This window comes from Orycteropus afer, unplaced genomic scaffold, assembly GCF_000298275.1.
Source record: "Orycteropus afer afer isolate SDZICR_OR568_19922 unplaced genomic scaffold, OryAfe1.0 scaffold00169, whole genome shotgun sequence".
NCBI classification, from domain to species: Eukaryota; Metazoa; Chordata; class Mammalia; order Tubulidentata; family Orycteropodidae; genus Orycteropus; species Orycteropus afer.
Window position 1 is genome coordinate 3,505,969 of NW_006921756.1, and position 12,079 is coordinate 3,518,047.

The following is a 12,079-nucleotide window of genomic DNA, read 5'->3' on the forward strand; positions in this document are numbered from 1 at the left end:
AGAGAGAGAGAGAGAGATTCTTTATAGCAAATAGTAGATATATTAATGGCATAGCATGTGACTTTGGATCTAATGATCCAGTAAACCTAATTGTGGAGATAGACATAGCCCAAACTATGACAGTTCTGCAAAATCCTTCAGACAAGTCACAACAACACTAATAAAACAAAGAGAAAGATAGTGGGAGAAGTCCATAGTTATAAACTGGAAACTCTGGCTATAAACCAGAATAAAAAGAAACTTATAAGAAAGACAAGAACAGGCTTAGAAAAAGCCAAAACTATCTCACTGACCATTATTGGAGCCTCACCCAAAGGAGCTGATATTTGGTAAACCCATGAGCCAACTTCATAGCAAATGCTAAACTTCAATGGGCTGTCTGTTCTTGTGATCTTGGTCAGACCTCCATTAATTGTTAAAGAGAAAACAACGTTTCTGGAACCAAAGAATGAGAAATGAAAAAATATTTACTGCAGGCAGAAGAAGCTGATCCAATACAGAGGATAAACCAAAAAAACCAAACTCACTGCCATCAAGTCGATAGTGACTCCTAGTGACCCCCTCCTTGGGTTTCTGAGGCAGTGTCTCTATGGAAGTAGATTGCCCAGTCTTCCTTCCCAGGAGTGCCTGGTGGGTTTGAACTGCCAGCCTTCTGGTTAGCACTCAAATGCCTTAGGTACTATACCACCACAGCTCCCAATACAAAGGATACACTCTAGGATATGAGGCTTGAGAGAGTAAAATAATATGGGGTTCAAAGCCCCAAAACTACAGGTTTTTGTACCTAGAGATTTTTTTAAAAATACTATATTAAAAACTTTGCATCAGAGTAGAAATACAAAAAAATAAAAAAGAATCATGAAAACTCTAGATATCAGAATCAACAATATACAGCTAAAGCATCTTCAGAGAAAAAGTTATAGCATGGAATATTAAAAATATTACAATAATGTGCAAATTCAAACAAATGAATTAGACATTGATTTAAAAAATCTGGAAAAAAGAAGGAAAAGGGAAAGGAAATGAAAGCAGAAGAATGAGTTAATTAGGGTAAATGTAGAAAGTAATCTTATTAAAAACAAAAAAGCTACATAACTATTTTTTAAAAATACCTGATTTGGGGAAAAAAAGTCAATAAAAGAGTCAAACTACCAGCTAATCTTACACAGGTCTATGCATATGGATTTGAATAACTAGAAAAATTAGATAATTTTATGCTGTTTGTTGTTATGTGCTGTCAAGTCGCACCTGACTCACAGCAGCCTCTCCTTGGGTTTCTGAGGCGGTATCATTATGGAAGCAGATTGCCCAACCTTCCTTCTGAGAAGTGGCTGGATAATTTTATAGTGAAACATAATTTACCAAAACTGATCCTAGGAAAAATAAAAAGTATAAACATTTCAATTTTCAAGAACTAGAGAAATTTTTCAGAGCCCCAAAAATGACCTGGATCTATACAATTTCACAAGGCTTTCTATCAGACTTTTAAAGACTATGTATTACTACTTAAAATGTCCATATTATAGAAAAATAAAAAGTAAAACTTTAAAGTTCATTTAAGGAAGAAGTATAATATTAATAACAAAAGTGATAAAGATTGCACAAAAAATCTAGGTGATTCTCACTAATTAATATCAATATGAAATTTCTAAATAAAATATTAGGAGCTCTGGTAGCGTAGTGCCTAAGGCACTTAACTGCTAACCAGAAGAGTGGCAGTTCAGATCCACCAGCCACTCCTTGGAAGGAAGGTTGGGCAATCTACTTCCACAGTGATACCACCTCGGAAACCCAGGAAGGAGTTGCTATGAGTCAGGTCCAACTCGAGGGCACATAACAACAACAAATAAAATACTAGTAAACAGAATCCAACAACACATCAACGTAAGTATATCATGACTAAGTTGGTCTTATTCCAAAAGTGTAGCTCAATATCAGAAATCCATTAATATAATTCATCACTGATCAAAGAAGGAAAATCATATCATCTCCACTGAGTGATCAGTGCATACTTAATAACATTATAACATATTACTTCAGCACCATATTGGCTTTATGTGCCATATGGCTCATTGACAACATTGCTGTTTTTGTTGGGTGCCATCGGGTCAATTTTTGACCACATGACAGCATAGAACTGTCCCATAGGTTTTCTAGGAAGTACTCTACAAAAGCAGACTGTCATTTTTTTCACTCATGGAGCCACTGGGTGGGTTTGAAGTGCCAATCTTTCAGTTACCAACTGAGTGCTTAACCATTGCACCACCAGGGCTCCTTCATTAGCAATAACAAAAATAATAAAATCTCTCACGTGGCTAACTAGGAAAACAACTTTTTAGAAAAACAATACTCAATCTCTGCTTAAAATCTCTTAGGATCCATATTGACTTCAACATAAAAGTCTTAGCATGATTTATATGCTATAGCATTGTACATGCCCAGCCAACCTCTCCAGGTTCATCTATTGACACTTTCCTTCCTCAACCCTGTTACACAAATTTCTAGTCAAATTTTCCAAACTTTGTTAAGAGTTGATGATTTGGTTCATGCTGCTTTGTCTGCTTCAAATCCCCTTCCCTACATTCTTTTATTTTCCTGTTTTGCTTCTGCCATATTTATGATATTGAGCTAAGAAGACCTTGTCTGGCCCCTTTCTCTTGCTTACACCTAATGGCTTTATAGATGAGGTGTACTTCCTCTACTCCCAGAGCATCCTGGGCTTCTCTCTGATTTAACACCTTGTGTTGCAATTGTGTTGAGATCCTTGAGGACTGGAGTAGGTTCAATTTATCTCCATATTGCTTACTCAAGTGTCTCTATAATGAATACGTTGAAAAGGATTAAGTAAATGATAAATGAATGTATAATTCTTTCCCATCAGTAGATATGAAAGAATCTTAGCTCATGCATTCTTTTTTTTTTTTCTTTTACTGACTCAGGAGTAACTGTGTTGCTCAATATTTGGGCTCTCCACCACAATCCTGCTATCTGGGAAGACCCTCAGGTATGATTGTCCTAAACCCTACCATCTTAAATAGTCAGTCACAATGAGAGGGAAGAGAAGAATATTGACAGTTGAGTGAGCACTTAGAATAATCACTGTGTATTTGCAAAAAGCAAAACAGAACAAACACCCTATGCTCTTAAAGAAAAGCATTGTCTTTTTCAAATCATTGCTGTATTCCATGATGATGTTTCATCAACAGATGCATATCATATCTTTTTGAGAATTAGGAGGAATGTGATTAATGGATTGACACAGCTCTGAATAATCTTCTTGCTCCCTATTTCATTTATTTTTGTAGTCAAGTTAATCACACTGAGTTATAAAGTATATTGCAAATAATTTTTTACTGGTAATAATTAAAGCATCAAGATTATAAATAATTTGTTTTTTTAAAAGATTAGAGCATATTAGAGATTCACTCTCTAGGACCATTGTTCTCATTCACATACATAACATGAGAAAGGGAAAGATAGAGACTTGCAGGTGCTAGGATAGAAAAATCATGCTCTTTGGCTGCAAGCCAGCTCTCTGACCAACTCCACAGCACCAGGCCTATGTTGTTGTTGTTGTTGTTGTTGTTGTTATGTGCCGTCGAGTCGGCCCCGACTCACAGCGACCCCTCCTTGGGTTTCCGAGGCAGTATCACTACAGAAGTAGGATTGCCCAAACTTCCTTCCGAGGAGTGGCTGGTGGGTTTGAACCGCCAGCCATCTGGTTAGCAGGCAAGTGTCTTAGCCACTGTGCTATAGAATAGGCTAATCAGCAATCCTTATTAGGCAATGCTCAGGTAGTATCTGAACATTAGTGTTTCAATTGCCACCTCTAAGCACAAGTTACTAGTTCAGTCCATTTGGAAAACACGGAAAAAGTAAAAAGATCACAATTCTTTTTTTCTTTTTTCTTTTCTTTTTTTTTGTGAGTTTTTATATGACAAAAGCCTTTATTTACTGTGAAGGAAAAATAATGAGGTCAATGGATTTGGTCAAGTGTGATTGTGTGTCAATTGTCTTAAGATTGTGAAATCGCCAATCTGAGCTGTAACAATAATGGGCTATTTTATCACATCTGTGTTCATCATATATTCTCATCAATCCTTAATTATCAATTGTTCATGGTCTCATAGGTTCTTATCACAAGGTCCAGAAACTTCCATTTCAGGCGTCCCTGCATCCACTGCTATCCCAGGCAAAGGTGGCCCAAGATCCCAGATGTTTATTAAATTAATAAAGGCTCAATCCTGCTTTTAAACTCTTGGAGATCTGATTAGCTCATAGAGCCGTTACTTCTATTCTGGTCACATTGGGTCAGTGCTGAATATGATATCGCACAGTTGAGTTGCCATTTGTTGATGGCTGTGGAAATGCCAGATCTGAGTCCAATCCTAGCTCAGGCACCAGCAGAGCTATAAGTTGGAAGCTAATTTAATTCACTTTCACAAGCCTTATCAATGTTACCGATGGCAACACCAGTGTAGCTGGGTGCTGAATAGTTGCTGCCTGAGCCACATATTCTCCTGGAACCAGTTGCCTCCAGGAACTTCTAGTCCCTGTGTTACACTCACTTCATTATCCCAGTCTTGCCCATAATTTTGGCAAAAAACCTTGGGGTTTTTTAGATCACTTCCTGTCAACAGATGCCAAGGCTATCTCCACTTGTCTTATTGCGTTACACAGTCTTGATCTCTTTCTTCTCAATTGGTCCCTGACCTCTATACACAAAACTGGCAACTAGGTCCTCGAACTTCTGCAAACCAAGGACTTAGAGGGTAAATCAGACTCCAACTCCCTTTCTCTGGGGCACTGCATAAACAAGAAAAAAAAAAAAAAACATTATCCATTTTGATGGTGCTATAGCTCTGGTAGCATAGTGCCTAAGGCACTTGACTGCTAACCAGAAGGCTGGCGGTTCAAACCCACCAGCCACTCCTCAGAAGAAAGGTTGGGCAATCTACTTCCATAGTGATACTGCCTTGGCAACCTAAGGAGGGGGCGTTATGAGTCGGGACCAACTCAATGGCACATAACAACAACAACAACAACATATTATTCAAAGTAAGTTGTGCCACACCATCATGCTATACCTCGTACTACTGGACATCAGTTTAGAAAGACACCATGTATCAGAAGCAGGAGAAGTAAATGTAAAACACACAAAGACATAATTTCCATAATTTGTTTGTGCCTGAGAAGGAGGCACTTCTGGTATGGCATGACTCAAAATGGGAAGAAACAGCTGCAAATATCTATTAATAATTAGAAAATGGAATGTAAGAAATATGAATTTAGAAGAATTGGAAGTTGTCAAAAATGAAATGGAACACATAAACATCAATATGCTAGGCATTTGTGAGCTGAAATAGACTGGTTTGGGCCATTTTGAATCAGATAACCAAATAATCCACTATGCTTAGAATAACAAATTAAAGAGGAATGGCATGGCATTCGTCATCACAAAGAATGTTTCAAGATCTATCCTGAAGTATAGTGCTGTCAGTGACAGGATGATATCCAAATGCCTACAAGGATGACCAGTTAATATTACTATTATTCAAATTTATGCACCAACCACCAAAGCCAAAGACTTGGAAATTGAAGATTTTTACCAACTTCTGGACTCTGAAATTGACCAAACATGCAATCAAGATGGGTTGATTATCACTGGTGACTGGAATGCAAAAGTTGGAAACAAAGAAGAATCACCAGTAGTTGGGAATCACCACTGGTTGGAAAATATGGCCTTGGCAATAAAAATGACACGATAGAATTTTGCAAGACCAATGTCTTATTCAGGAGCTCTGGTAGTGTAGTGCCATAGGTTCAAACCCACCAGCCACTTCTCAGAAGGAAGATGGGGCAAGCTACTTCTGTAGTGATATTGCCTCAGAAACCCAAGGAGGGGTCGCTATGAGTCGGGACTGACTCAACAGCACATAACAACAACAACAATGTCTTATTCATTGCAAATACCTTTTTTCAACAACATAAAGGGTGGCTGTTGTTGTTGTTATGTGCTGTTGAGTCAGCCCCGACTCATAGCAACCCCTCCTTGGGTTTCCGAGGCAGTATCACTACAGAAGTAGGATTGCCCAACCTTCCTTCCGATAAAGCGTGGCTATACATATGGAATTTGCCAGATGGAATACAAAGCAATCAGAACAACTACATCTGTGGAAAGAGGTGATGGAGAAGCTCAATATCTTCAGCCAAAACAATGCCAGGAGCTGACTGTGGAACAGACCATCAGTTGCTCATATGCAAGTTCAAGCTGAAGCTGAATATTCCACCTGAGTTTCTCTCACTTCCATTGAGTCAATTCAACTCATAGTGACCCGTCCTTGGGTTTCTGAGGCAGTATCTCTACGGAAGTAGATTGCCCAGTCTTCCTTTCAAGGAGTGGCTGATGGGTTTGAACTGCCAGCTTTCTGGTTAACAGTCAAAATGCCTTAGGCACTATGCCACTAGAGCTCCTCATCTGAGTTTAGGGACCATCTAAGAATAGATTTGATGCATGAAACACCAATAGCCAAAAAACAGAGGAATTGTGGGATGACATCAAAAGCATCATACATGAAGAAAGCAAAAGGCCATTAAAAAGACAGGAAAGGAAGAAAGGACCAAAAATGGATGTCAGAAGAAACTCTGAAACTTGCTCTTGAACAGAGAGTAGTTAAAGCAAATGGAAGAAATGACAGAATAAAAAAGCTTAACAGATTTCAAAGAGCAGCTTGAGAAGACAAAGTCAATTATTATCATGAAATGTGCAAAGACCTGGAGTTAGAAAACCAAAGAGAAGAACATGCTTGGCACTTCTCAAGCTGAAAGAACTGAAGAAAAAATTCAAGCCTCAAGTTGCAATATTGAAATATTCTACAAGCAAAATATTTACTGGTGCAAGAAACACCAAAAGGAGATGGAAAAAATATACAAAGTTACTCTACCAAAAAGAATTGGTCGATGTTCATTCTTTTCAGGAAGTGGCATTTGATCAAGAACCAGTTGAAGGAAGAAGTCAAAGCTGGACTGAAGGAATTGGTAAAAAACAAGGCTCCATGAAGTGAGGGGATACCCATTGAGATGTTTCAACAAACGGATGCCATGCTGGAGGCACTTCTTGTCTATGCCTAAGAATTTGGAAGACAGTTACCTGGCCAGCTGCCTGGAAGAGAGGCATACTTGTACCCATTCCAAAGAGAGATAATCCCACAGAACATGGAAATTATATCATTAATATCACCATGCAAGTAAAATCTTGCTGAAGATAATTCAAAAATGGTTGCAGCGGTATATTGACAGGGAACTTTCAGAAATGCAAGCTGGATTCAGAAAAGGACACGGAACAAGGGATATCATTGCTGATGTCAGATGGATCTTGACTGAAAGCAAAGAATACCAGAAAGATGTTTACCTGTGTTTTATTGACTATGCAAAAGCACTCAGCTGTGTGGATCATAACAAATTATGGATAGCATTGAGAAGAATGAGTATTACAGAACACTTAATTGCACTCATGAACCTGTACATAGACCAGGAGGCTGTCTTTCAAATGGAACAAAGGGATACTGCATGGTTTAAAATCAAGAAGGGAGTCCAGCAGGGTTGTATCTCTTCACCATAATTTTTCAATCTGTATGCTGAGCAAATAAACCAAGAAACTGGGCTATATAAAGAAGAACATGACATCAGGTTTGGAGGAAGACTCATTAACAGCATGCGATATGCAGACAACACAACCTTGCTTTGCTGAAAGTGAAGATGACTTGAAGCACTTAGCGATGAAGTCTGCAATATGGATTACACCTCCACATAAAGAAAATGAAAATCCTCACAAATGGACCAATAAGTAGCATCATGATAAATGGAGAAAAGATTGAAGTTGTCGAAGATTTCATATTGATTGGTTCTACAATCAATACCAATGGAAGCAGTAGTCAAGAAATCAGATGACATATTGCTTTGGCAAATCTGCTGCAAAAGACCTCTTTGACGTGCTGAAGAGCAAAGATGTCTCTTTGGAGACTAAGGTGCACCTTACCCAAGCCATGGTGGTTTCAATCACCTCATATGCATGTGAAAGCTGGACAATGAGTAAGGAAGACCAAAGAAGAGTTAATGGTTTTAAGTGGTGGTGTTGGTGAAGAATACTGAAAGACCATGGACTGCCAGAAAAACTAATAAATCTGTCCTGGAAGAAGTGCAGCCAGAATGCTGCTTGGAAGCAAGAATGGCCAGACTTTGTCTCACCTGCTTTGGTCATGTTGTCAGAAGGGACCATTCCCTGGAGAAAGATATCAAGCTTGATAAAGTGGAGGGTCAGCAAAAAAGAGGAAGACCCTCAATGAGATGCATTGACACTGTGGCTGCAATGATGGGCTTGGGTACAGCAAGTATTATGAGGCTGGTGCAGGACTGGACAGTGTTTCGTTTTGTTGTACATAGGGTTGCTGTTGAGTCAGAGACAACTGAACAGCACCTGACGACAACAACAAAGAAGAAGCCCTTGTGGCACAGTGGTTAAAGTATTCAGCTGTTAACCAAAAAGTTGGCAGTTCAAGCCCATCATCCACTGAGAAAATGAGGCAGTCTACGTCTGTAAAAACTTACAGCCTTGGAAACCCTATGGGGCAGTTCTACTCTGCCTAGAGGGTTGCTATGAGTCAGAATCAAACAAACAAAACTTACTGCCACCAAGTCAAATCCAACTCATAGCGGCCCCCCATTGGGTTTCCAAGGCTGTAAATCGTTATGGAAGTAGATTGTCCCATCTTCCTTCTGCAGAGCAGCTGGTGGGTTTGAACTGCTGACTTTCCAGTAGCAGCCAAATGTCTTATCCACTATGCTACCAGAGCTCCTTAACAGAAGTTGAACTTAAAAATGAATTATTCAATTAAAAAAAAAAAAAAGTGGAAGAGTTAATCTTTGCTGTGCTTCTATGTAGACATATATTCATGAAGGTATACCTTGACAAGCACATATTTAATAGTAGTAGTTTTGAATATTTCTGAGTAGCCCAAAGCTCTAGAATGGACTCTTTTAGTGTGTGGGGCCTGTCCCTTACTAAATCCCACCTCCACCCTCACTCAATGTGTCCTTGCTGTTCCCTACTGGTCCTCATCAGGCAGGAACTCTCATGACAAGTAGAAACCCTGTTTCTTTACAAAAAAAAAAAAAAAAAGGTCTATCAAGTGAAAGAGAAAGCATTGACTATTTGCAATAAAAATCCCATGGCCTTGAAATGTGGATGGTAAAATCATTCTGCCCATATTTCCATATCATCATACTGGAAGTTCTAGAAGGATTTTAAAAGAGTAGTTAACTAGTTAAATAGGAGCTCTGGTAGCATAGTGCTTAAGGCGCTTGACTGCTAACCAGAAGGCTGGTGGTTCAAAGCTACCAGCCACCCCTTGGAAAGAAGGTTGGGCAATCTACTTCTGTAGTGATACTACCTCAGAAACCCAAGGAGGGGTCGCTATGAGTCAGGTCCAATTCCACAACACATAACAACAACAACTAATTAAATAAATGAATAAATAAATACTTCATTGTTTATTAATAAGGCATCACCATGTGGTAAGACATAATTTCAAACAGGATCTGGAGAGAATAAAGTTGTGGATGTTTCTCTAAAATTAGCATTCAGAAAATATTCATGGGACACTCTACCTACATGGGGAAACTAAACTGTAAGCTGACTTCAGTGTGAAAGGGGAAACAGTGCATTAGGACCTTAGTGAATAGGGGTGTTTTTAACCTGTCACTAAATTATAGAGTTGCTTCTATGCCCAGATACACTTTCACTGGCAGACTTTTGGGGAGCACCATGCAAGGCTACTAGTATCTGAACTTTCTAAATTCCTAAGGTTAGCTTTAGGAAATGTGTTAATGATGCATTGCATTGGGTAATGAGATGGAAATGGGAATTTCATTCTCATTATAGGTCTTTAATCCCTTGAGATTCTCCAAGGAAAATCGTTATAAAAGACACACCTATGCCTTCATACCATTCTCAGCGGGATCAAGGTAAAGACTCAAGCCAATGAAATTGGTGGAAACATAGACGAGTGCTTACTAGCAAAGAGTTCATTCCCTTCATTTCTTCAGCTAATTAGCATTGCTGTGACTCCCCATTGCTTTACCTGGCTTATCTTCTCTTGGGACAAGTGCATTCAGATGGTGCCCTGCCAAGCCCCTGAAAAGACTAGTTAATTTCACCAAGGATGACTCTGATCCGTGGAACAAAAGCATAGATTGATACAGATCCTTGCACAACAAATTAAAAAAAAAAAAAAACCTCACTTCCATGGAGTTGAATCTGACTCATAGCAACCCCTCCTTGGGTTTCTGAGGCAGTATCACTACAGAAGTAGATTGCCCAGCCTTCCAAGGAGCAGCTGGTGGGTTTGAGCCACCAGCCTTCTGGTTAGCAGTCAAATGCCTTAGGCACCACCAGAGCTCCCAAAGACTGCACTTATACTTGCAATAAACAAATGGTTGGGAATACCACCTTGTCATAAGGACAGGAAACATTGGCAGCTCAAAGTTCTTGTTCCCACAGGGAGCAAGTCCAGGTGTCCCTTTGGCACATAGTGGGAGATGCAGCTTCTTTATCAAATGACAATACAATCCACTGAATGAGTCAGGCTTGAATTCTCATGCCAAGTGTTGGAGTGCAGACCCAAGAGGGCAAATGCCTCAGAATAACTTTTCCCAGAGAGACCAAAAAACCAACCCAGGATCACTCTAAAAGGCATCAAGTTTACTAGGGGATCTTACAAGAAAGCAGCACTGTGTCCAATGGCAGCAGGCTGGTCCAGTCTCTTGAGATCCACACTCCCCTTTCCAGTCCCATTAATATTTACACTAGCCTGGGACAATGTTAGGGGGCTTGCATAAGTAGCCAGACTAGTCTGGCTGCTGACCAATGCAGGTGGTCAGCCCCGCCTCTGGACGTATTGCAAGATGTTCTGCCCAACAATAAGTTTTTTTACATTGGTTGTCCTTCCTGATAAGGTGTTGGCATCAGCAGCTGCAAGCTGGCTACCTCCGGAACATATAGGGAGGGGAAGCCAAAGAAAGGGAGTACAAAGTTTAGGATGTTGGTGCAGGAGCCATTTTGTGTGTTTTGAAGGCATATATCACACATCAAGTCTTCAATTGAAGATGCTTCTAACTAGCCATAAGAAGTAGCTTTTCTTTATCATGATCTGGAGGAAATTTTCTAGTTACAATGACTTCCACAGAATGCAATCTCAATACAATTCATAACCATTTAGTAAGATGGATTCAAAAATAACAGAACCAGTGTTTTCAGGTCTTTGAAATCACGGGACTTTATGATCATGCCATATTTAATCTAAAATAAAATGTCTACTGGATTCTGCCACAACTGAAAGGCTGAGGAGATAGGTTATGTTTCTCTGTAAAAGCTGTCATATATAAAAAGACATCTCATGTTTTTAATAATGTACAAATTTATCGAGTACCATTTTTCATTCTTTGGTGGCCCCCAGGAACTGCATCGGGCAGCAGTTTGCCATGATGGAATGCAAAATAGCCCTGGCCTTGATGCTGCTCCACTTCGAGCTGGTTATTGACCCCTCCAAGCTTCCCCAACCCATGCGCAGAGTCGTCCTCAAATCCCAAAATGGAATGCATTTGATCCTGAAGAAACTTCACTAACATTGATTCTCCCCATATAATGTTTAATGAAACAAATTTCCTATCAAAGAAAGGATAAAAGTAATCCAAAACATGTATCTGTTAAGATATTTTGATAAATTGTATAATTTAGGATACTTCTGATAATTTTGTTTTTTTGATAACTATTGATCATCATAAAAAGTAAACTGTATTAAAATAATTTCTTCTTCTGATTGGTTTTTAACAACCATCAACTGTAATTCTGAATTCTCTGATAGATCATTAAATTTGCCTTTTGGTGGGACCCAAAAAAAATTACTAAAAAATCAAACTGGTTTAAATAGTTTTCTTAGTATGCTAGTACTGCTATAACAGAAATGCTGCAAGTGGTTGGCTTAACAAACAAAAATTTATTGTCTCACGGTATTGTTGTTGT

The 12,079-nt window shown here is 39.1% G+C and overlaps 1 protein-coding gene across 1 annotated transcript in view; it reads left to right on the forward strand.

Moving 5' to 3' along the window:
* The window catches only part of LOC103201954 (cytochrome P450 4Z1), a 67,479-nt gene extending 55,797 nt beyond the window's left edge, over positions 1-11,682 (forward strand). The window contains exons 10-12 of the mRNA XM_007946724.1: positions 2,940-3,004; positions 9,941-10,023; positions 11,514-11,682. Of these exons, the coding sequence (XP_007944915.1) occupies positions 2,940-3,004; positions 9,941-10,023; positions 11,514-11,682 (317 nt within the window). The remainder of the gene's footprint in view (positions 1-2,939; positions 3,005-9,940; positions 10,024-11,513) is intronic.
* The last annotated feature ends 397 nt before the right edge of the window (positions 11,683-12,079 follow it).